Source organism: Nyctereutes procyonoides, unplaced genomic scaffold, assembly GCF_905146905.1.
Source record: "Nyctereutes procyonoides isolate TBG_1078 unplaced genomic scaffold, NYPRO_anot_genome, whole genome shotgun sequence".
NCBI lineage: Eukaryota > Metazoa > Chordata > Mammalia > Carnivora > Canidae > Nyctereutes > Nyctereutes procyonoides.
Window position 1 is genome coordinate 28,058,125 of NW_026575082.1, and position 24,567 is coordinate 28,082,691.

The 24,567-nt window shown below is 39.2% G+C and overlaps 2 protein-coding genes across 3 annotated transcripts in view; one reads left to right on the top strand and one right to left on the bottom strand.

Annotated features, from left to right (window-relative positions):
* Nucleotides 1-10,075: 10,075 nt before the first annotated feature.
* The window catches only part of LOC129514576 (enhancer of polycomb homolog 2), a 118,811-nt gene continuing 104,319 nt past the window's right edge, over nt 10,076-24,567 (bottom strand). For both annotated transcript variants that reach the window (XM_055333254.1, XM_055333253.1), the window contains exons 11-14: nt 15,537-15,673; nt 13,941-14,100; nt 12,507-12,840; nt 10,076-11,338 (exon numbers count right to left, since the gene is read on the bottom strand). In XM_055333254.1, coding sequence (XP_055189229.1) covers nt 11,266-11,338; nt 12,507-12,840; nt 13,941-14,100; nt 15,537-15,673 — 704 coding nt within the window. In that variant the 3' untranslated portion in view covers nt 10,076-11,265. The remainder of the gene's footprint in view (nt 11,339-12,506; nt 12,841-13,940; nt 14,101-15,536; nt 15,674-24,567) is intronic.
* LOC129514577 (peptidyl-prolyl cis-trans isomerase NIMA-interacting 4-like) lies at nt 19,483-21,354 on the top strand. Its single transcript, XM_055333255.1, has one exon. The coding sequence runs from the start codon at nt 20,833-20,835 to the stop codon at nt 21,226-21,228; it is 396 nt and encodes a 131-aa protein (XP_055189230.1). The 5' UTR covers nt 19,483-20,832; the 3' UTR covers nt 21,229-21,354.

Here is a 24,567-nt window from a genome sequence, read left to right on the forward strand (position 1 = left end):
ACCAGCAATATCGTAAAGGGCAATTAATGGAAAACCTACAGCTAACAACACACTCAATGCTGAAAGGCTGAAAGCTTTCCCTTTAAGATCAGGAGCAAGACAAGGATGCCCACTCTCACCACTGTTATTTAGCATTGCGCTGGAAGTTCCAGCCAGGGTAATTAGGCAAGGAAAAGGAATACAAGGAAGGCATCATAATTGGAGATGAAGAAGTAAAACTATCTCTGTTCACAGATGACATGATCCTAAATGTAGAAAAATCTGAAGGAATCTACAAAAGTGACTACTAAAGCTAATAAATATATTCAGTAAAGTTATAGGATCCAAAATCAACCTGCAAAGTCAGTTGTATTTCTATACACCAGCAATGAACAACCCATGAAGGAAACGAAGAGCATTCCTCTTACAAGGGCATCCAAAAGAATAAAATCCCTAGGAATAAATTTAACCAAGAAAGTGAAAGGCTTGAAATCTGAAAATGATAAAACATTGTGAAAGAAATTAAACACCCAAATAAATGGAAAGATAATCCATGTTCACAGAACTAGAAAACTTAGTGTTGTTAGGATCATAACACTACCCAAAGAAGTCTCCAGGTTCAGTGCAGTTCTTATAAAATTTCCATCCGTGTTTTTGCAGATTTGGAAACCTGAATCCTCAAGTTTATATGGAATTGTAAGGGCCCCAGAGAGCCAAGAGCCAAAACAATCTTGAAAAAGAAAAAGAAAATTGGAAAACTTATTTCTCAATTTTAAAATATATTTCAAAGCAATGGTAATGAAGACATTCTGAAAGTCATACAAGGGTATATCTATACATATATAGATAGATCAGTGGAATAAAGTTGAGAATCCAGAAACTAACCCATACATGGGTTAATTGATTTCTACAAGAGTGTCAAGACCACTCACGAGGGAAACAAGAATGTTTTCAATGAATGGGGCAGAGACAACTGGATATCCCATGCAAAAAAGTAAAGTTTGTCCGTGAACGCACAGCTTATCTAAAAATCAACTCAAAACGGATCAATGAAAACAAAAACAAAAACACAAAATGGATCAATGATCTAAGTATAAGAGCTCAAAACCAAAACATCTTATAAAGACACAGAAGTAAATCTTCATGACCTTGTATTTAGCAGCGAATTTATAGAAAATACTAAAAGCACAGCAAAAGAAAAAGTAGATAAACTGGACTTAGAATTAAAAGCTTTGTGCATCAAAGAACATTACCAAGAAAATGAAAAGAAAAGCCATTAATATTGGACAAAATCTTTGCATACAAGGGTTATTATCCAAAATACACTGACTCAAAATTCAACACAAAATGTGAACAATCCAATGTAAAAATGAGTAAAGGACTTGAATAGACATTTCTCCAGAGAAGATAAACAAGTGGTCGACAAGTACACACAAAGATGTCTGGTTTCATTAGTCATTAGGGAAATGCTAAATCGAAAGAATGAGATACCACTTCACAAAGACTAGGGTGGCTATAATTTTTAAAAGAAAAGGAAAAGAGGGGCACCTGGGTGGCTCAGTCAGTTAAGCGTCTGCCTTGGGCTCAAGTCATGATCCCAGGGTCCTGGGACTGAGCCCCACATTGGACTTCCTCTTCAGTGGGAAGAATATGCCTCTCTCCCTCCCTCCCTCCTCTCCCTCCCTCTCTCTCTGCCCCTCCCCACCACCACCACTTGTGTGCACTCTCTCTCTCTCAGAAAAAACTACCAAAATGTTATTTAAAAAATAAAATAAAGGGATCCCTGGGTGGCGCAGCGGTTTGGCGCCTGCCTTTGGCCCAGGGCGCGATCCTGGAGACCCGGGATCGAGTCCCACATCGGGCTCCTGGTGCATGGAGCCTGCTTCTCCCTCTGCCTGTGTCTCTGCGCCTCTCTCTCTCTCTGTGACTATCATAAATAAATAAAAATTTAAAAAAATAAAATAAAATAAAATACGAATTCCAAAGCATGCCCTTTTCAAGGGTCCCTAACCTATACAAGTATGAAAAACCATTTGAATGTTCATTAGTAACACGTCCATTAACACTTTCAAACAGAGAACTCCTAACTGAGCTGAAAACCACTGAAACAAGCATTTGTTGGACCAGGGTCATGAACGTTCAAAAGTACATAGGAATTGGCAAACTTGTAGGGTCAGTCCCAGGTTGGGTACCACCTAGCTAGGGACAGGCTTCTTCACCTGTTTGGGACCTAGTTTCTTCATGTGTAAGAGAGCTGGGCAAGATCATCAGTAGGGCTTTTTGGGTTATAGACAATCCATGCGGTATATTCCCCAAGACCAAATAAAGCAAGGTGAAGCCCTTGGGACAAGGGTTGTTCATCATTCACGAACGCGGAAGCAAATTTCACCTGTGGTATTGGAAGTTGGGGAGAACAGCACTTTCTAGAGTAGCCAGGACAGAATGGTTTACAGGTGAAAAATGAAGCCCAAGGCAAGCCATGTCTGGAGGAGAACTGGCGTCAAAGATCAACAGTTGGGTACAAGTATTAATTTGCATTTTTTTGGCAAACATCTGATGTGGCTTTGGTGTGAGCAAAGCATCCTCCCTCCAAAATAGCTTAAGTGGAAAGTTTTAATAATTCATTACATTCCTGGTAAGTGTGTTGAAATCTAATTTTTTGATAAAAATATACCCAGAAAGCATAAGGAAACATTGATTAGTCACAAAACCAGATATGAGTCTTACAGTAATCATTGATGAAGAAATATTTCTAACCCACAAACAATGACAGAACCAGCAGCTATCTAGTCTGCTCCCAGATTTTCTTATACTTGAGCATGACTGCTAATTCAGTATAAATATAAGTAGAAAAATAGCTTTTGGGAATCTTAAATCAAAGCCTATTTTCTGCCTCCATCCACCTACAACCATCTGCTAGACTATGAATTAAAGAAGATGACAGCAACCCTCTGAAGATGCTTCACAAAGAAAACCAGTTTCAGAAGCTATAGGTCAATCATTTTATGCATAATTACACTATTTTAGACTTTCAAGTCTATTTGGCTAATAAGTCCAAGAGAAATGAAACCATATTTAGTGATGACCATGTTCCGGTTTAAAATGACCATAAAAAGAATAAAAAATAAGACGAAATCTCTTGATTTTGTGTGATAGCACTAATTGTTATTCATTCACTTATTTGTTCAGCAAATATTTCAACAAATACCATGTACCAGGCTCTGTGCCAAGTGCAGGAAATAAAACAGAGAGCAAGTCGCTGTCATCATGAGGCTCATGAGGCAGACGAAGGGTCTAGTAAGCAAATAATATCAGTAAAAAATATTTCTTTCATATCATTCATAGATAAGGAGCTGGGCCAGAGAACAGCAAGGGTTGGCAGGAGAGTATCTCTGAGGAGGGGACCCTCCCAGCCTAAAAGATGAGAAGGAGCTAATAGGCAGAGAGGAGTCTTCTAAATGGGGCGGGGGGTGGGGGGTATGGGGGGGTTGGTACGAAGGCACTGGGGCAGGAAATCACTTGGTCAAGTGAGGATTGGATCTACCAATGTGGTGCGGTGAGGGGGTAATGGGATGGGTTTGGAGAAGACAGAACAAGGCCCGGAAGATCTTGGTAGGTAGGTGGACAAGATAGTGGCAATCTCACCAAGGAAAAAAATGGATGGACTCCGTATACATTGAGGAGCTCACGTCAAAACACTGGTGGACGGATCTGAACAGGGGTGGGGTGAGGAAAGGGAGGAGTCGGAATCAGTGGGTGCACGGAGGTGTCGTAGCTGAGATAGTGGAGACCGGGGTGTGTGCAGGTGCGGGGTGGGGGGGAACCTGGCAGTCAAGGCCACTGCGCACGGCTGCTCGGGCATGGCCGTGAGATTCAAGTGGGGCGTCAACAAGGTCTTGGATGCATAAGAGTGGAATTCAGAGCAGAGTTCTGCTAAAGATTTAAGTTTTGGAGGCCCCGGGATAAATACAGTATTCAAATCCGGGGTCAAAGGAGTGCAGAGAAGCCCAGGGGTCCTGGGAGAGAGGCTGTCGGTGTTGCGCAAGCCAGTCTACACTGCTTCTTGAGGGCAGGGCCCGTGTTCGTGTAGGCGAGCGCCCGGGTAGGAGTGGGAAAGGGGCTGCGACAGCCACGGTCCGGGGCGCCGGGGTCTCGAGCCCACTTGGAGGGCGGCTAAGAGGTCCGGGGAGCAGTCCTCTCCCGGCACAGCCGTGTTCTCGGGGCGCGTGGACGGAACTCGGGCTGCTTGAAATGGGCAAGTGTCAGGGAGGTTTACAGACCGCTGGGGAGAATTCCTTTTCCCTCCTGTGGAGCATTTAACCACAATTTAAATTTGTAAACTCTAAGAATTGATTTTTTTTTATTTTTAAGGATTTTAGTTATTTATTCATGAGACACAGAGAGAGAGAGAGAGAGAGAGAGAGAGAGAGAGAGAGAGAGAGGCAGAGACACAGGAGAGGGAGAAGCAGGCCCCATGCGGGGAGCCCAACGCGGGACTCGATCCCGGGACCCCGGGGTCACGCCCTGGGCTGAAGGCAGATGCTCAACTGCTGAGCCCCCCGGGCTGCCCAAAGAATTAATTTTTTAAAGCATACAATCTCAAAACCTTAAAAGAGCAGGGAAGGGCACTTGTACAAGGAAGGCATCATACTCAGCGCTTTTGTCGGCGGCCGTGGAGTTGCGCGGTGAGAGGCATCTTTGTAGGTCTTTGGAGCTCATGGGACCAGGGGAATTACTAACCCTCCACCTGACAGCAAAGGAAATCTTCGGCGCTTTCCCGTGAAGTTACATGTCCACGGTTAGACCCAGGAAGCAGAGCTTTGACAGAGTCCCTCTGCCCTTCACCTCTAACCAACGCCACCATCTGTTGAGGTCACGAACGAAAAACTGGTCCCTTAACCAATCACACAAGCAGATGAAGGAACCAAAACCACCACCACCAGAATCCCGACCCACTTTTGGGGATCTCGGCCCCACCAGCCTGGGAGGAGAGCCACACTTGTGTACCCTGAGCTCTCCGAGGGGCCGCGGTGGCCAGACATGCGGGACAGGACTTGAACTCAGGCCTTCTGACCACGTCATCACTGGACCTACCTTCAGTCCCGATAAGCTGTCGCCACTCGATTTCCTTCCGAGCCCAGCACTCACGGCTACCCGCTGGCCCTCCAGCTCTGCATGGTCCTTCCCGGCGGCTCCCCGGTCACTTCCGTCCCTCCCAGCCCCGCGGACGCTGAGGTTCACTTTCCTGCTTCTCCTACTCCTCCCCTAGCTGATCGCATCCACTCCGGCTCCCCCAGGGCTCCCCGGGCTGGTGACGGCCCCAGTCTCACGGCCAGCCCGGACCGGGCTCCTGCGTAGCGCCTGGGCTGGGACAGGATTCATGGGCTAGCCAACCGCTTCACCAGCGTACCTTAAATGTTTATCTATTAAAAAAAATGTGCTGTTCCTTTGAAATGAATCCAAAGCACAGAGATGGGAGGAGGGGGGGTGAAAGGTCAGTGGGTCGGAACTAACCTGATGATAGAGGCGCAGATGTGCCTACGGCGTCTCCCACCTGCTTCTCACCTCCTGGTATCCACGTCTGTGTAATTCCCTCCCCAAGTGTGAGCAAGACTCGGGACTTGGTCCTAACAGCCAGAACAAGTGGAAGGATTTTACAGACGTGACCAAGGTCCCCAAACAGCTACGTTACAGCACATCAGGTGCGTGGCCTGAGCCAACCGGTGAGCCTGCCGAGAGGGCCCAGGCTTCTCTGACGCCGACTTGGCGGGGCAGGAACCGCCTCCGCGGCTACCTCTGAAGCGAGTCACTGTGAATCCCACAGCCAGGAGCTAAGCCGTCTCCAACCGGAGGGGCTTAGAATTGGGCCCTTCCCTTCCTGAGCTTGCAGGTGGGAACACAGAGCGGCCTCGGCCTCAGCCCGGTGCTGGACTCCCGACCCGCGTGGATCAGATGCGCTGTGACAACCCGTCCCTCAGCACTAGACGGCAAGGACGCACGCTCAAAGTGGTGAGCCTGCACCCCCGTTACCCCTAACTGGGGCTCACGTGGCCGCTGGCCAGAAGCTTCTGCTGGCCCTGAGAGCACGCGACAGAGCCATGTGTCCGCGACCTCCAGGGGCCCTGGCCCAGAGCCAAGAACAGTGTTCTCTCCGCACAAACGGGTAAAGGCTTTCAACAGGGGCAAAAGGAAAACGCGGCTGCTGTCGGATACGCTTGCTGATCAGACCGACGCTTTGTATGTCGAAGGTGGAGTAGTGTTGGGATGGGAGCCAACCTCTTGTTCCAGCAAGAAAGGGAGCTCTAGAACCTTCCCGAGGGTAAGGTTCACTCGAGGGAGGGCCGGTGCTCCCAGACACTTAGTCATCTTGAACTTGCAGGATTATTCTCATCATTAGCCGGTGATGTAGGGGTTTGGTCCGAATATATGATGACATTACCCGGGAGCTTTCGTGAGAATAACAAGAGGTCTCAAGTACACAAGTACTTAAGTACACACTGAACTCTCAGTGGGACAAAGAAAACCTATTTAGAGATAGCCCAGGCCTACAGGTCACTGCTGGAGACATACGTAGCTTGGTGCTACCACCTTCCTCTTGGTGCTAAAATTTCAAGCTCTGCAGTAAACCACAGCTAAAAAGCTTAAAGTCCATGTTTGAAATAAGCAGTTCCCATCCGGGTAATAGGCAAAGGCAAAGGCATGGCAGTGAAGTACGTAAGGTCTGATTTGTTACGGATTCCTCTGAAGGGTGTTGGTAAGTTAATGGATAGTGACAACAGGGAAGGGGACTATTCTGGGAAGGGAACCACCTGGGGAAATGGGAGATTTGGTTCCCGTGGTATCAGAGCTGGTGGAGATGTTACAAATTACCTAGTTCTACCCATTTGCCCTATGATCCAAGTTGAGATAGCAAGAAATCAAAATCACGTGCCAATTAAATGGTAGAGAAGGGATTAAAACTACACTCCCCAAATTCTGGTTCCCTACTGTACCGCATTTCATCTTGCTTCCTCACGGACACCTCTAGTCAGCTTTGAGGACATTCATGACTTCCAAAAAAAAAAAAAAGCAGGGCAGCCCGGGTGGCTCAGTGGTTTAGTGATGCCTTCAGCCCAGGGCGTGATCCTGGAGTCCCGGGATCGAGTCCCGCGTCGGACTCCCTGCATGGAGCCTGCTTCTCCCTCTGCCTGTGTCTCTGCCTCTCTCTCTCTGTGTCTCTCATGAATAAATAAACAAAATCTTAAAAAAAAAAAAAGAAACTCAACCTTAAAAAAAAAGCAGCAGCTCTGGGCTAACTGTAGGCTCTGCTTTAGCTCCCACATCATTTAGTTCCTTGGTGAGAAACCACTGGTACATGGGCCACCCTTAATCCTTCACCAAGTTTGCCAGTGGCCTCCTTTCTAGTTTTAGGAACTTGCTCGTTCTACAGATAGGGAAACCAAGGTCCAGGAGGGGCTAAAGCTCAGCCAAGTCCTGGCCCCACTCCAGTTCCCAAGGCCCTGTGCGGACTGCGAGCTGTAAGCACTGACTGACTAGGTCCGGCTGACAGAGGAGGAGGATCGGATCGGATTGGGCTTGCTTGGCAGATGGCTGGAAGCCAAAGTTGGATCTAATGCAGTCTTGGAAGCAAAAACTAAAACATTAAATTGCCTGGTGGGGTAAGAGTGGAGGAAGTTGTTTTCTAAGTAAGTTTGAGACTGCTTACTAAGATGCTGCCAACAAGTGGACTGAGGAGTCCACTAAGTACTTCTTTGAAGAGTACTTTTTCCCCTTTAAAGATGGCAGGCAGAGACACCTGGAGGGCTGAGTCAGTGGAGCGTCTGCCTTTGGCTCGGATCGTGGTCCCAGGGTCCTGGAATCGAGCCCTGACTGGGGAGGGCGGTTCCTGCTCAATGGGGAGTCTGCTTCTCGCTCTCCTGCTCCCCCTGCTTGGGCTCCCTTCATAAATAAATAAATAAATAAATAAATAAATAAATAAATAAATAAATAAATAAATAAATAAATAAATAAATAAAATCTTTAACAAAAACAAAACAGATGGGAGGCAGTGGTTAGAAGTGTGGTGGTGACTACCTAAGTTTAATTCCTGGCTCAGTAACTTACTGGCTTAGGGCAAATAATTTAATTTCTCCAAGCTTCACTTTCCTGATCGGTAAAATGGGAATAATACTGGTACTTACATAACTGTTAGGATAAAATGGAAAAGTCACTAAGAGAAAACTCTACATGCTCCATGATATTAAGCATGTATCTTCCAATTAATAATGAAAAAACCCTCATCTTACAGGATATAATAGTGAAATACTTGAAATACACTTAACCTTTTGAAATTTAATAGTTTGCCAAGTTAGCTAAGGAATGACATTTCTGTCAACAGCGTATTACTGATCAAAAAAATTCTGCACAAAATATAGCATTATATTTGAATATGGCAGTATATCCTAGGGAGAAGTTTCTATAATGTTAAGTCTTCCTTTACTGCTCTCCTTCCCACAAAAAAAAAACCTTGCTAATAAACACTATGCACAGGTGCAAATACTGTATTCCCTATTTTTAAAAAAGACAGGAAGTGTATAAAAAATAAAATAAATAAAGAAGTGTGTGTGTGTGTGTGTGTGAGTGTGTGGGATAGAAGTGTGTGATGTGCCCTCCAGATATTTTTATTTTTCCTTTGGTCTTTTGCAAAAGAAAGAAGTGCAAAACATCCTCAAATATGCTTAGAGCCACATTAATCAGTGGTCGTGACGATCCTGAATTACTAGGAAGGGAAGGGTGCTCTCTTTAGGAAGGCAGGAAAATACAGGTTGTATCAGTATTTCTATCTATATCAAATAACAAGACACCCCAGGACACGAGAGTTATTTTGTTTAAAAACAAAGAACAAAACCAACCAGCCGGCTTTCTATTCATCCCACAAAAAACAGAAGAACCCACATTCTCCAAAGGACTCTGGAGGGTTACTGAACTACAAGTACCAACATCAGTTTCCTCAGAACACCGAGATACGGTGGTAGTGCCCGGTGGAGGGCCAGTGTGAAGACAAACGGCTCTTTAATAAGGTGAAAGTAAGTATCTTAAACTTAAAAGTTTTCGAAAAGCACTGGAAAAATGTGTGTGCAAATAACTGAAATGCCATCTGTGAAACAGTTACAACCACCAAAATAAGGAAGGCTTATTTTTCTATTTTACTTCAAAAGGAACAAATAAATTGGTCACCAGTCTTTGATAAGTTCTGGATTTGCCACATCTCCAGAAACTGTACAAATGGATAGTTGTTCTGTTTTACTTCCGTTATTTATAACATGTATATCACATAAGGCAAATTCACTTCATGCTTTACTAGTAAAATGGAAAAAAAAGCTTTCTCCAAAATTGGCACTAAAGTTGTTAAGTTCTTAATAGCAAGGAGATACATCCAACTATAAGCAGAATGAACACAGTCATAATACAAATCAAATCAAAATTATTTCCTTTATATCATCAGCAATGAGTAACTCCAGAGGTAGTATGGCAGAAACGAGCATGGATCCTATCAGGTCACAACCAATGAAGAAATTAAATTTATTTTTTTCTGTGGTTTTGACCATAAATTGCTTTACACATTTAGGACCTGAATAAAAACCACTCTCAGCAGAAATCTTGGCCCATTAATTCAACTGACATATCAATTTACAACTTTCAGGACTGCAGATATAAAAAATGTAAAGTATAAAATTATGTAAGTTTGAAATGGTTTTAATCATATTCATTAAAAATATTTACATTTCCCAGGACTTACTTGACAAAACCCCTTGCAATATAATTCTACTCTAAACTTTTATTTATAAAATGAGGCTCATTTATGAGATTTCAATGAATGTTATACTGCAAATTACTTACATTCCGTAAAATATTTTAAGAACTTTTCATATCAAAGGTAGTTTATATTGGATTATCTGAAACCCAATAGTGCCCACAGATGAGCTTCTTATAATTCTTTTCATTAATGCTTGGAAAGCACTGTGAAAATGAAAAGTGCTGTTAAGTGCTATCATCTCCCTTACATTTTCACTTACACTGTGTGCACATTGTGAAATAAACACATATGCAGCATGTCCATGTTTTGATATGTATTTTTATTTCCCTGCAGTTTTCACTTATCAAGAACAAGTAACAGGGAAAGTTGTCTGAACTAGTGCATAAACAAACATTCTGAAACACCACTACACGTATCTAATTTACAAGAACCGTATAAAAAAAGTCACTAAAACACTACACTATGAAGGTGTCCAACGCTTACAGTCAGACTTTTTCCAACCCGTTACTTGCCTTGTAGCCACAGGAAAACTCTCCAAAATTGAAAAGACAATCTTGCCACAACCCTCCCCCCTCCCAACACCTGGGATGGCTCGATATCTAGACTTCCAATAATTATTGCAATGATATGATGCAATACATACCTGGTAAAATATCCTTTATGTGGTGTGTTACAGTTTTAAAGCCAGTTAAAATATGCAGTCTTCAGATAAAATGTAATCCTTGAAAAATTTTCTTATCTGCACAGTTTAAATGTGCTAGATGCATAATTTTTCCTAGTCCGTTTTTCCTGTGTAATTATTTTTTATAAACTGGTATTATAAATAGAAATATACATTCAAAATATATGGAAAAGTGAGTTACTAGATTAAATTTGCATGTATCGATCCATCCCTTTCCCCTGCACAGTAATAGAAAATACTATTTTGCCTTGAACTTCATATTTGACAGTGAAATGCCACTAGTATTTACCAAAAAGTCCATCTAGTCAAATTGTGAAACAAAATGAACCAAGTGAAAACTTTACAGTTCCTTTAGAAAAAAATTACAAGAATTTCATTTCCTAGCTATGAATCTTTAACTTTTTAGACACAAAGTTGGATTTATTTTTACAAGATACAAAATGTAAACATGGCAAAATAAATAGTTAAAACAAGTGATGCAGGATCCCATTTCATGCTCATGATCCCATTAAAGAATTATTTTTTAAAATCCATTCAGTTGCAAATTCAAGTGCAAAAGCATGATGATGAATATCTACTATTCAAGTAACAGAAATAATATTGATGATACAAATAAACTATTTTACAAGGTAGTGATTTTCCCAATTTTACAAAATATACATCATATATCGATTTAATATCCGATATACTGTAGTCCATTTAGGTCCATTGTTACGCTCTGTGATCCACAGAGTGTCGCCTTTTGCATTCAGCTGGAATATGAATGACTGTACACCATCAGCACAGGTCAAAAGCCACATGTTTTAGGTTATGTCACTTCCATAGCTACTGTTGTCTCTGCTATTCCATTTAAGCCCAATCTTTCTGGTTCATGGTTCTCTCTAAAATGAGGCAAGGAGTAAAATCAACATTAATACTCTCTAGAATATTATCAGTATTTACAGACATGTTTTTATGTAACTACAGCTAAATACGTACTTCACAAGAACATTTCCCATTTTTATAATTTCTATACAGGAACGAGGACAAATTTTCTTCAGCTAAGAAATCCTAAAAATTCCTAATTCCTTGATTATAACTATTTACTTAGGAAAGACAGTAATTTAACATAGTATTTCAGTAGAAGCCGAAGACAAACTACTCATGAAATATGTAACACAGAACCCATCCAAGTTTTTTACAATAGATGAAATATGTAATACTCAAAAAGAATAATCATTAAAAGTACAGTATTACTTCCACTGCAGTTTAACTTTATAGGCTTAAGGTTATGTAGTTATTAGTTCATGCACTTCAATTGTTTTCTGATTCACTGTTCTCATGAATTAGTATCACAGAAATATAAAAACATATCCTGAAATACCACAGATTTAGCTAAACCCAGAATATTCTTAATTTTAATATATACATAGAATCATTTACTTTCCCTTTGTGTACAATGTTGAAGAGAATGCAAATTTTGATTTGAAAATTGAGGCTCTGGGACGCCTGGGTGGCTCAGTGGTTGAGTGTCTGCTTCTGGCTCAGGGCGTGATCCTGGGATCCGGGATCGAGTCCCTCATCAGGCTCCCCGCATGGAGCCTGCTTCTCCCTCTATGTCTCTGCCTCTCTCTCTCTCATATGAATAAATAAGATCTTTAAAAAATAAAGAAAATTAAGGCTCTGACAAGGGAATTAATAACAACTCCTCTAGCCTTCCCAACTATCTATGCTACAAAAAAGTAACATAGGACTGAAGGTTCTAAAATATTCTTTGATGTAATTTTGGAGGTTTGATGGTTCCCAATTTGATGTTTCCCCCTTGTTTTTTTTTAGTACTTCTGGCTGGCATATAAACAGCCCACTAGTGACTTCAAACAAAATAATCTTAGTCACACAGCTCCACACTAAGCAGATCTCAGTATCTGTTAAAAAGCAAGAAAATCAACAGATATCTTATTGCTTGGGCAGTAAAAAAACAAAACAAAACAAAAAAAACGCCTTTTTCCTCCCACAAGATAGCCAGCAGGGAGGGGTGGAATGCTACTGGAAACACACACATGCACCCACCTTGCTATGCTGCTGATGGCACTGCTGGGAGTAACCTTTGGCACTCTGTCCATACTGGCAGCAACTGTGGCAAGTTTTAAGGCTGTTGGCGATGGTGCTGAAGTCCGTGTATTGATATGCACATTGACTGGAGAAACAACACTGACGTTATTGAGGTGCACTGCATTTGTCAGGCAGGAATTGTTCATGGGAAGTGTTTGAGGACTGCTTGTGCACAATGCTGGGATTAAGTGGTTTGTAGTGGTGTGGCCAACTGTCCTTACAAGCTGTACAGCGGAAATCCCTGGGCTGGATGATAAAGCCATATTGGTGGAGTATAACGTTTTAGAGGTTCCTGAAAGAGAAAATCATTCAATTCACATCATGAGACATTAATTAAACTCTCAAAAAATCAAGAGTTTAATAAAAATAAGTGTAAACACTACTATTCTAACTAAATCCCAAGTTAATTTCCACACAATGGCCTCTCCAAAGAGAGCTCCTGATCACATCCCTAACCCAGTACAACCCAAGGACAGATCTTTCTAGTGGCCTGCATAAAAATAAAAAGGCTTCACAAAGTATTCTGTTGCATCCCGATTTGGAAAGTAGGAAATAGGACACAGGAGGTTGAAAGCACGTGGAAGTGATGGTTGGATTTTACCAGAATTCACACAGGCAAGAAGAAATCAGTAAGCGGGGCAATCAGGATCATGGGCTTCACTAAAAGCAAGTGGAAAAGCCAAAGGTGTAAGCAGTAGTTGAAAGCTGATAGGAACAGCAGGTCTTTGAGGACTCAGGGTAGAAAGAAGCAGGTAAGGTTGCAGAGGAATACTGGATTTCAAGAGGCATCAGGAAGGCAGCCCAATGAATATGTGCTAGTGGGACAATAAATCTGATTTTAAACTTATTTTTTTTAATTAATTAATTTATTTATTTATGACAGTCACAGAGAGAGAGAGAGAGAGAGGCAGAGACACAGGCAGAGGGAGAAGCAGGCTCCATGCACCGGGAGCCTGACGTGGGATTCGATCCCGGGTCTCCAGGATCGCACCCTGGGCCAAAGACCGGCCCTAAACCACTGCGCCACCCAGGGATCCCCTGATTTTAAACTTATTGAGAGAGGAGCCTGGATCATACTTTTTTGGTTGGTGATTAGATCAACAAGTTTCCTAAGATGTGACGCAACTCACAGTAGTACGTGGATAAAGCTAGGCAAGGTGGAAGAGCTACAGAGGAAGGTTATCTAGAGGGTGCACGAGGAAACCGGGAGTAGGTTTTACGTGAATTCTAGAAAAACATTCAGCCATTCCACCACACTTCCCCACAGAATTCTGAAGAATCCTGACTTCTTGTACAGTGTTTTCCCCTTGCATTTAAATAACAAAAGTCCTATCTCAAATCGGTGAGTTACAGCTTTGAGCTATTAAGCACCACACGAAACCACAAGCTTACCTGAAGGTTGGACAACACCGTTTATGTTGTTGTGGCCAGTGTTCTGTTCCTTGGCTACCTCACCGCGACTTGGAACAGGTGCACTGACCACTGCGGATGCAGCAAAGTGGGCGCTGGCTGAGTCAAGTGTTTTAGACATACAGTCAGAGGTGCTTGAGCCCTAGAAAATGAATGAAATTAAACTCTTGATTTTTCTGATGTGATTTCATGAACATGAATATTAAGAAATGGGCAAACCAAAAGGCAGTTGCCTTTTTCGTCTTGAAGAGTTACAGGTGTTTAAGAGATCTAGGACTCCACAGACTATTTCTGGCATATGAAGCAAGGAAAGGACTAAAAGTGGGAAACAACTATTTCAGAGAAAGATCTAGGGAATTAAAAACCTCAAATGTATAATACTCTACTAATTTTCCTAGTATGTGTTAATGAATGCCTTTAAGAATACTTGACAATCTAGATACCATGGACAAATGAAATCAAAAGGACTAACTCACCATCACTTTTGTCACAATTAAAAAATATGTCTGGCCTACCTTGCAGTTGGCTACTCAAGAGATTCAGAAAAAGCAAACAAAGGCAAGTTTAATGGCCATTCCTCTTGATTCCGTAGGAAGCTGATCAGCTATTCCTAATAGCCAATAGCTCTAGAATGTGGGTCATTCCCAAATCTACCTGGACGCTAGAAGAGTGCTGAGAGGTCCTGGTGTCAGATTTTCATGTTTTGGGATTCAGGATTTCCAAGGTCAGGGTATTTAGTGATCCCCTGAGAAAGAACTAAAACTACCACCATCAGCAGATACTGGCCTGAGAGCTCATAGAATACAAAGAAGACTGAACGCGTCTCAGTTATTCCTTCAGCATTACTTTTGGAATTATGAGGCAACAAACCTAAGACCTAAACACTAGATGTCTTTCTTTCAGATGGCTCAAATTTGAAACCTACTTTCCAATTACAGTTTAATTTTTAGTGGCTTAAACAACAGAAACTTATTCTCATACAGTTCGGGTGGCCACGAGTTCAAAATAAGTCTTACAGTGCTCATATCAAGGTGTTTGCAGTGCTACCTTCTTCTGGCAATTACACTTTTATATTTTTATTCTTTGTGTATTCATTTAATCATGCCAGTGGAAAACTTCACCTGGTGGCCATTGTTTTCTTCAGGGGAATGTGATTCAAAGAAGAAAAGGGCTATCAAAGAAGAAAAGGGCTATGTTGTTCAGATTCACTGTACAATTCAAGAGAATTACCTCTTGGCCCATGGGGCATATCCAAATGGCACTTAAACACATAGTTTAGGAAGGGGTTAGGAAAGTTATATTCTTGGGGAAAAAAAAGTTTTGAGGACTGTATGAGTGGGGATGATAGTCCTAAGAGTATGTAATTTCTTCCACAAATTTCTAATAACCATTTAAAACAATGTAGTCTCCTTCCTACATCACAAATACCATATTTGACTCTAGTACTCCCTTCATTAAATATAAACTAGTTTTTGAATGTTATCCTCCATGACTTGACTAAAATTGAATGAAAACAATGTACTTATGAAAGGGAGAAAAAAAAAAAGAAACATAACCACAACTAAAAGACAAGTTTACCTGTGCTTTTGGATGTGTCTGTTGCGAGGAATGCTGAGATTGCTGTTTCTGCTGAAGCTGAGCAAGCTGCTGCCTCTGCATTTGAACTAACTGCTGTTGATGTGTCTGAAACTGCTCTTCTGTGATACCCCCTGTTACTGGTAAAGGACATTCATTTCAGAAATAAGTATGTGTTTTAAAGTACTTATAACAACACAAAGTATGATACAGTATGACACAATTGCCTAATTAAGATGAAAAGCAATCGCAAATCGACATCAGCAAAGAACCCAACAAAAAGCAAAAGTGGTTTTATGGTAATATCCATAATCTTCTAATGTCACATGCTAAAAAAGTTTCTATATGTAGTGTTTACTGTATAACGTAGTTCTAACAAAAGGATTCTAATCATTTATTCAGATTTAATGTCTTTGAGATCACTTTTAATTCACTATATTGTGGTAACAATAAAATAAAAAAATTTTGATTTATTAACTGAAATAATAATAATGACTAAGTGATAGCTTTAGTAACAAAGCAGGACCATCCAGAAGACTAAATGATTCTTACTGCTGGTGTCCATTCAGGACATTTTCTCTGATTACAAATCAGAGTAGAGAACAAAGATGTTCATCTAGTTTAACCATTAACTATAGTTTCAAGCCAATAGATTGATGCTAAAATAAGTCTTATCTATACAAATATGGGCTAGAAACCAGAGAATCGTTCAGAAAATTAAAGGTAGAATGTATCCTCTCCAATGTAAGCAATTATGCTGTGATCAACTGTGTTAAAAGTTAGTAGATTTCAAGTAAAAGACATCTAAAACTTCTGTTTACAAGTTAGCTAAGAAAAAGTTATAACAGAAAACATTTTTCTTTACTTTCATTCACTAGTTTTCAAGTACATTATTGATAAACTGAGCTTGAGGACAAAAGCTATTTCCATACATTATCAAAACCAAGAAATATTAAGTCACATCAGAATACATCTATTACTAGAATAATTTTGCTCTACTTTTCTTCATTGCTTTCTTTGCTCTCCCCAACTATTTCTTTCAATCACCAAATATTTACTATCTACCATGATGCAGAGTGCTACATTTAAGAGTTAAGTGAATACAGGGCAAAATAAACTAAGAGGGCCCCTGCTATAAAATCCTATGGTGTAGTTGGAAAGATACGTAAAAGAAATACCAACTAATATGAGTCAACCTTTAAGTGTAATTGAGCAATCAAATCAACAGAACCTAAAGGGGTTTAGCTAGAAGACTATAGACTACACCCTAAACCTAGGTTACTTAACTACCCCCACCCCCAAGTTTTCCATTTAGTACAATTACAAATGAGAAGTTAAAAAAATATGATAGTAAATTAGATATATAATACGTTTTGAATACAGTCTATTTTCTATGAAAAGGCAGTTAGGCCCCAGAGATGGACAAAGCATTTGATATGCCTTCATTTCTGTTCTGCAACATTGAAATTTGTATTGGACTATGGGGGAAAAAAAAACAGTTCCTAGATAGCAATTTTAATTTTTAGAAGATTAAAAGACCTGGTGTTATGAGAACGCTCACTCTAAAATTTTAATATTACCTGTATTTTTGAAGTACACATTAGTTATCTTACTGAATTACCAACAAAATCAAATGTTTTTCTTTGTTTGCACATATTAAATTCATTGCAAGTGTTCTATTTTTAAATGAAAAATATATTTTTAATTCTAAATTTACAATCTTCAAAATCAAATGAAAATGTGAAGTATTCATGAATTTCCAGCTGTTTGAAAACCTTGGGAAAGAGATGAAAAATAGTTTATTAGATAAAAAGCAGGAAGGAAAACTCTTAAGTTAAACCCAAATAAATCTGTTTAAGTCTTAGGTGTGCCAATTCAGATGAAATGGACTTGGAATCTGGTGTTAGCATGGTCTACTCCCTCAAATCCAAGATTATGTTTGTCTAGAGCTAAGTTTTTGTTGTGAAAAGGTGGCAGGTTATGGTGATTGAGGAATAAACTAAATTAATTATAATTTTAATGGCTATTTCAAAATTGAGAGAGAAATGAGAACAGTGAGAATCATCTCTAAAATATTTTAATTCAGAAAATCATGAAATCGAATTCAGAGTAAGTATGTATCTAAATTAGTAGAAAGAAAATAAATAAATAAATTAGTAGAAAGAACAAAAAGCATTTTTTAATTTAAAAAAATGGTTGGTAGTCCATGACAAAGTATTGCCTACTACAGGTGTTCTAATTGCTTTTTATGAGCGATGACCATTTACATATATATATTAAAAAGGAATACTGATAAAATTGCCTGTCTTGGGGAGGGGGGGTGGTATGTCTACTTACTGCCTTGTCTTGTTGAGACCATAATTTGTTCAGAAACCCCATCCTTTCCCCATAGAAAACTCATTAAAATTTCAACCAAGACTCAATTCAAATTATTCAAATTAATGGGGTTTCCTAAGTTTTTTAACCTAGGCTGACTTTGATACCAAAAATTTCATCCCTGATCCCATTACCAGTTCAGAATCACTGGTAATATAAACTCAGCTTAATCCTATAATATGCTTCGAAAAATGACATTTTTTTCCTCTTCCCCTTATCTCAAGCTTAGCATGTTATATTCTTTCTTGACACCTAGTTTTCTTTGCTATAATGTTTTGTGCTTGAAAAACAAGCTGATGTTCCTCATTCAGTATTTTCTAGAGCACTGTTCAGTATTATTTCAATTCTTTAGACAAAAAGAGCAATTAGTAATTATGACACAGAATTTGAACACATAAAATATCCTTTCTAACTGACCTGTTTCATTTTGTTAGGGTGAATGGAAAGTGCTAAGAAATGTGTGATCTTAATGGCACAGACACAGTACTGAATTATCATTCTTAGGGCTGACTTAATGGTAGATGGAAGTAGGTAACTTGGTAGGTAATTTGACTGAAAGCACCTTCTCTACTGATTATTCTTCCTTTCATAATCACTCAAATAGTTTCACAAGAAATTTATTTTGCACACTGACTTGCAGTCATCAAAGGGGTAAACATTAAAACACTGCAGGAAAAGGTTGCAGTTATACTGTGAGGAAATCTGTTTCGAAATGAGATAGAGAATAGGAGGTTCCGTAGTGGCAAAAAGGGGAGTTGGGAATGTACAAATCTGTTTATCTGCTTCTCTTGCCAAGACAAGCTCTTTCTACTAGTTGCTCAAAGGTTGCTAGCTTAAAACTAAAATTTATGCTGGTCGTAAGTCTATCCTACCATGCCCCTCCAAGTGCTGTCACTTTAAAAGTAACCACAGGGATCCCTGGGTGGTGCAGCGGTTTAGCGCCTGCCTTTGGCCCAGGGCGCGATCCTGGAGACCTGGGATCGAATCCCACGTCAGGCTCCCAGTGCATGGAGCCTGCTTCTCCCTCTGCCTATGTCTCTGCCCCTCTCTCTGACTATCATAAATAAATAAAAATTAAAAAAATAAAAAATAAAAAATAAAAGTAACCACAAATCTGATTGTTTTGTAAAGGTACCAATATTTCACTAATCTAGATAGATGGTAAGGGTCCTTTTACCTGAGTAAGAAGTTTTCCAAATCTCTGTGGTTAATACATACTAATAGATAGGTATACATATTATAGAATTTTCCTCTTTATATGTGCAAATATATCATTCTATACACTAGTGATGTACTTGCATTTCTAGGTATCTTGTGTATATAACCAACAGTTGTTTTTTCACTAAAGCCTCTAACCTCTCTATTTTTTTGATCTGGCTCAGTATCCATCTTTTTTTTTTTTAAAGATTTTATTTATTTATTTATGAGAGACAGAGAGAGAGAGAGAGAGAGAAAGAGAGAAAGAGAGAAAGAGAGAAGAGAGAGAGAGAGAGAGAGAGAGAGAAGAGAGAAAGAGAGAAAGAGAGAAAGAGAGAGAGAGAGAGAGAGAGAGAGAGGCAGAGACCCAGGCAGAGGGAGAAGCAGGCTCCACGTGGGGAGCCCGATGTGGGACTTGATCCTGGGTCTCCAGGATCAAGCCCTGGGCCAAAGGCAGATGCTCAACCACTGAGCCACCCAGGCATCCCTCAGCATCCATCTTAGATATCAGTTGCCTTATTCGCCAAATGAATCCATGTATTTTTTGTTAGAATACCTGTCACCATCCTTGAAATGTTGATTCTGTTTTCAAAAGTCCTAGGTATTCCTCATTTCATCTTTCACCTTTCACCTTTCAGGTATGTGGTTCCTGTGTGGTAATCTGCTAGGCTCACCCCTTATCAGCTTTCCCTACCATATTCTGACAGTGGTCCATCAAAAATAAACTCAAGGTGTCACCACTATATTTTATACTGGTTTAATGATTCTAAAAGCCCTAGATCACTGCTTCTTAAACTTAGGCCCACAGAGGTAGTATTCATGAGTATGTGGGAAATCTTTTACAAGTATTTGCTAACTTTTGTTGATAGAACTTAAAAAAAATCTAATAGAAACACATTCTGGATCTTCTTGATGACCATCTCACAATAGGGTATGAACATATGATTTTGTGCTTGTGTGTGCCTTTTAAAAATTATCTTTTAATGCAGTGTTTCTCTAAGTGGGCTAATACAATGTATTCTTGGGAAGCTATGAATTTTTTTAAACACTAGTCTAGACCAAGTTTTCAAAGTTTACTGAAGAACAACTAATACGGTGGTAAAGATTATCTAAGAGTCAAAATGCATATATTATTATCCAGCATTTCTTCATCTACAGGGTAGGTCTTTGTTATAAAAGTCTTAATATATGCTTTATTGAAGCAATACTGACTATACACATTTTTGGTTTGTTTTAAAAGATAGATCTGGGGCTGTTGGGAGTAGGGAAGACAGACAACTTATTTTAAACCTTGTAGGTTTTAGTGAGGAGTCAGGTGAAAGTTCATATGAACCTTTGGAGCTACTATGAGGACAAATCTTTCAATCCTTCAAAGTTGACATTATTCGTCCAGGACTATACACACCCTATGAGGTAACTCTCACAGTTAAAGGCAAACTAATGAATAGGCTACAAAACTATGGGGGCACAAAGGGGTGAAGATGGGAGGTGAGGTCAGGAGTGAAGGGTGAGGAGATGAAGAATGAGGAACAAATGTATGAAAATGAAGACTCATTTAAGGGGTGCCTGGCTGGCTCAGTTGGTAGAGTGTGTGACTCTTGATCTTGAGGTTATAGGTTTGAGCCCCATGTTGGGCTGAGAGGCTACTTAAAAAGAAAACAAAATCTTTAAAAGACCCATTTAGCGGCGAAGGAAGCCATTGAGGGTTTGGTCGCAGTTTTTGAAGATGCCGCGCAAGGGAAAGAGCGGTTCCAGGAAAGGGGGGAAAGGGGGAGCCGCCTCTGGGAGTGACAGTTCTGACAAGAAGGCCCAGGGTCCCAAAGGTGGTGGTAATACAATAAAGGTTAGACACATTCTGTGTGAAAAACATGGGAAAATCATGGAAGCCATGGAAAAGTTAAAGTCTGGAATGAGATTCAATGAAGTAGACACACAGTATAGTGAAGATAAAGCCAGGCAAGGGGGCGACTTGGGTTGGATGACCAGAGGTTCCATGGTGGGACCATTTCAAGAAGCAGCATTTGCCTTACCTGTAAGTGGGCCGGATAAGCCTGTGTTTACCGACCCTCCAATTAGGACAAAATTTGGATATCATATTATTACGGTTGAAGGGAGAAAATAAAATGGTATGAAAGACGGAAAAAAAATAAAATAAAAGACCCATTTAAATTTGTGATACTCAACCTAAAGAGTTGTAACTGGAATTTCAGTATTAGTCCTTCAGCAAACTAAAAAATTTTAACTCCTGAAATCTGAATTTATTATCTCATACTTCTGGAAGCAATCATAACTCAAAAATAAATCCTTGTATCTTAGCTAGTTGTGAAAATATAATTTTACCTATTCAAAAACTTTCATATTTGCCAATATTTTATGGCAATTTAGGAAAGAACAGGAAAAAACCTGAAAAAATTAAAAAATCAGGAATTTCTCTGGAAAATTGTCCAAAATGTTGATATTCTTACAAATTGGTATGTTAAAATATTTGCAGCTGGTGAAAAAGGCTGCTGGTATCTATCTATTCAATATTCAAAGACAAATGAGGGGAAAAAATGTTAACTGCAACCACAGTCAAAACCAAGGTTAAATAAAAGTAAATTAATCCAGCTCTTCAAGTCTGAACAAGCAAAGCTACATCCATCCATCCATCCACCCATCCATCCATCCATCCATCCATCCATCCATCCATCCATCCATCCACCCACCCACCCATCCATCTTTAAAGTAATTTACACCCAACACAAGGCTTGAATTCACGATCTGGAGACCAAGAGTCACATGCTCTACCAACTAAGCCTGCCAGGTGTCCCAAGCAAAGCTAGTTTTAGATATACATTTTCTTAAATTTTGGATTTAAGAACAGTATCTCAAAAGAATAAATAATACTGCAGTTTCAAATGACTAAAAACTTTATTTATGTAAAAAATGTAATACTTGCTTGCCATGTGCTGGAAGCTCCTTAAAGGATTATTCTTGTAAAACTGCAATATTAAACACTTAACATAGTGCTTTGCATATAATAATTCTAAGTAATTATGTGTGAAATTAGTTTTCCTTGGTTATTCACACTTGCTATTTTTCAGCACAATCTATCTTTTCTTTCTCTGTCCTGGTTCTATTCTTTGAAAAGAGTTTTTCAGTTAAGAAAACAGATCTTCATTTTACATAATACTTAATAAGACATGTGTCTTTGCTTTAAAATGAAGTCTTTGGTTTTAGTTCTTCTACTACCTAGGACATACATTCTAATTTGTTTTAAGTACTTTAGTATGACATCAAAAAGAACAATTAGAATCTATTTAGGACACAGGGATTATGACTTGAAAAATATTAACTGGGTTATTAACAACATAAAAAAATTCTTTGCCACTAGCACTCAAGTTCAAAAACTAAAAAAGTTGTGATTAAACATTATTGTCAAGAGTATCACAGTTCTATTTCTGATTAAACTATTTGTTGTGATATTCCAGCTGTGAAACAGAAAATTTAGTACTTATAATTTGTCTAGCTCAGTGACACACCCTGTAAGGTAAAAATAGGGTCCTGTGTCAGTCTCGTCACTCTTAAAGACAAACATGCTCTCATGACCAAGTCCACTAAGAATAAGGCAACAGTATTAATATAAAGGCATAAAGACTGAAAGAAATAAAAAATAAAGATTCTTTTGTCTGTGTCCACCAAATATAAAACTACAACTTTCTAAAAACTCTTACATTCTTCTCTTTAATTCGATGAAGGAATTGCTATCAGTATTTACTGTACTGTAATGGAATCCAACTAAATTTTCTAACCAGAACTGAGAGGACTATGTAACGAATAGAACTGGTACAAATGGGTACTTCAAATGTTTACAAAAATGCTGTTAAAAGACTTGTTCCATTATGCATTTATATACCTGTGCCTAGTATTTTGAAACAAATATATTAGGAAAAAAAAAAAAAAACACCTTGTGGCCTCAATGATTAAAGGGTCACAGCTGAGAAGGAAAACTTCAAATATAACCCTTTACTCTAGGCAATAGAATATATATTTGGGGGGATCCCTGGGTGGTACAGCGGTTTGGCGCCTGCCTTTGGCCCAGGGCGCGATCCTGGAGACCCGGGATCGAGTCCCACATCGGGCTTCCGGTGCATGGAGCCTGCTTCTCCCTCTGCCTGTGTCTCTGCCTCTCTCTCTCTCTGTAACTATCATAAATAAAATAAAAAAATTAAAAAAAATTAAAATAATCTTCTAAAAAAAAAAGAATATATATTTGAAAATTTCTATTTAAGACACTGATTCTAATGTAGCTAAGTTGTTGCTTAAGTCTTGAAATCTGTCAAGGAAAGAAGGAAATGGTACTATGTTGAGAATACTAAAAAATTAAGACAGGAAATATACAGACCAAAAAGACTATTATTTTAATGATAGGAGAAAGGCAGAAATTAATATATTTGTTATTTATTTGAAAAGTGCATCCATGCCTAAGATACTTTAAATGCTTATTTTATGCTAATATATCATGATAGTGTCATAAAATTCTAGAGCTAATATTATGGGATTATTGAAACTATAGTAAGCCATATTCTGGATCAATACAAACAGAATAAAGATGATACAGTAACATACAAAATCTATGCATATTTTCTGGAAAAGAGTTTAGTTAAATCCTTCTGGAGTTTATTGGGAATGTACAATAGAAAGCTGCAAATATCTGGCCATGTTCAAAGTGAGATGAAACACAAAATCACTTTTTTGGTATGGCATTCATTGTTAGAGAAGAAACTCAAATCTACTATCAAATCTAATTATTAGTGCCTATATTGAGATATTTTTAAATTCCCCTTTTGGCAAAAATTATTTTGAGTAATTTTTGATACAGGAATTCCAGTTCTGTTTATTTGAACACTGTCATGGAGTTGCCTTAAAAAAAAAAAAAAGACCTAATATTCATCAACTTCCTACTACCTTTAGGTTTCTAGGAAGACTGCCACCACAAATCATATTAGGAATTTATCCATTTCAGCATCAAAAGCTCATTAAAACTTCACAGACTCATGAACTTTATATAATGAGATACCATTTTCTTTACCTAAGTTTATTTGGGAGAAAATTAACCAATTAATTTGGAGGAATGACATTATCAACTTCTAATTATTCAAACAAATCTAATTTTCTAATATAATCTTTAAATGGATAAGTGGCCAGATCAAGTTTAAAAACAAGCAGTCCAATAACAGAAAGACTGAATATGACTGAGACCAAATTTCAAACTAAAATGATTTGCAACCACTTTAAAGAGGTTTAACATAATTTCACATAGTAAAATGCACCATCCAGGTTAAAGTAACTTCGAAATACATACGTTTTATAGAAAGAAAGGATATCAACAGTGTAAGAGAAGTCACATCTAGTTTTGTCTCTGGATACCATGTACTGATGTATCTATCATAAGGATATTAAAAATTATACCTACTTGTAT

Coding starts and splice junctions, on each gene's coding strand:
- LOC129514577 (XM_055333255.1), top strand. CDS start 20,833: ATGCCGCGCAAGGGAAAGAGCGGTTCCAGGAAAGGGGGGAAAGGGGGA.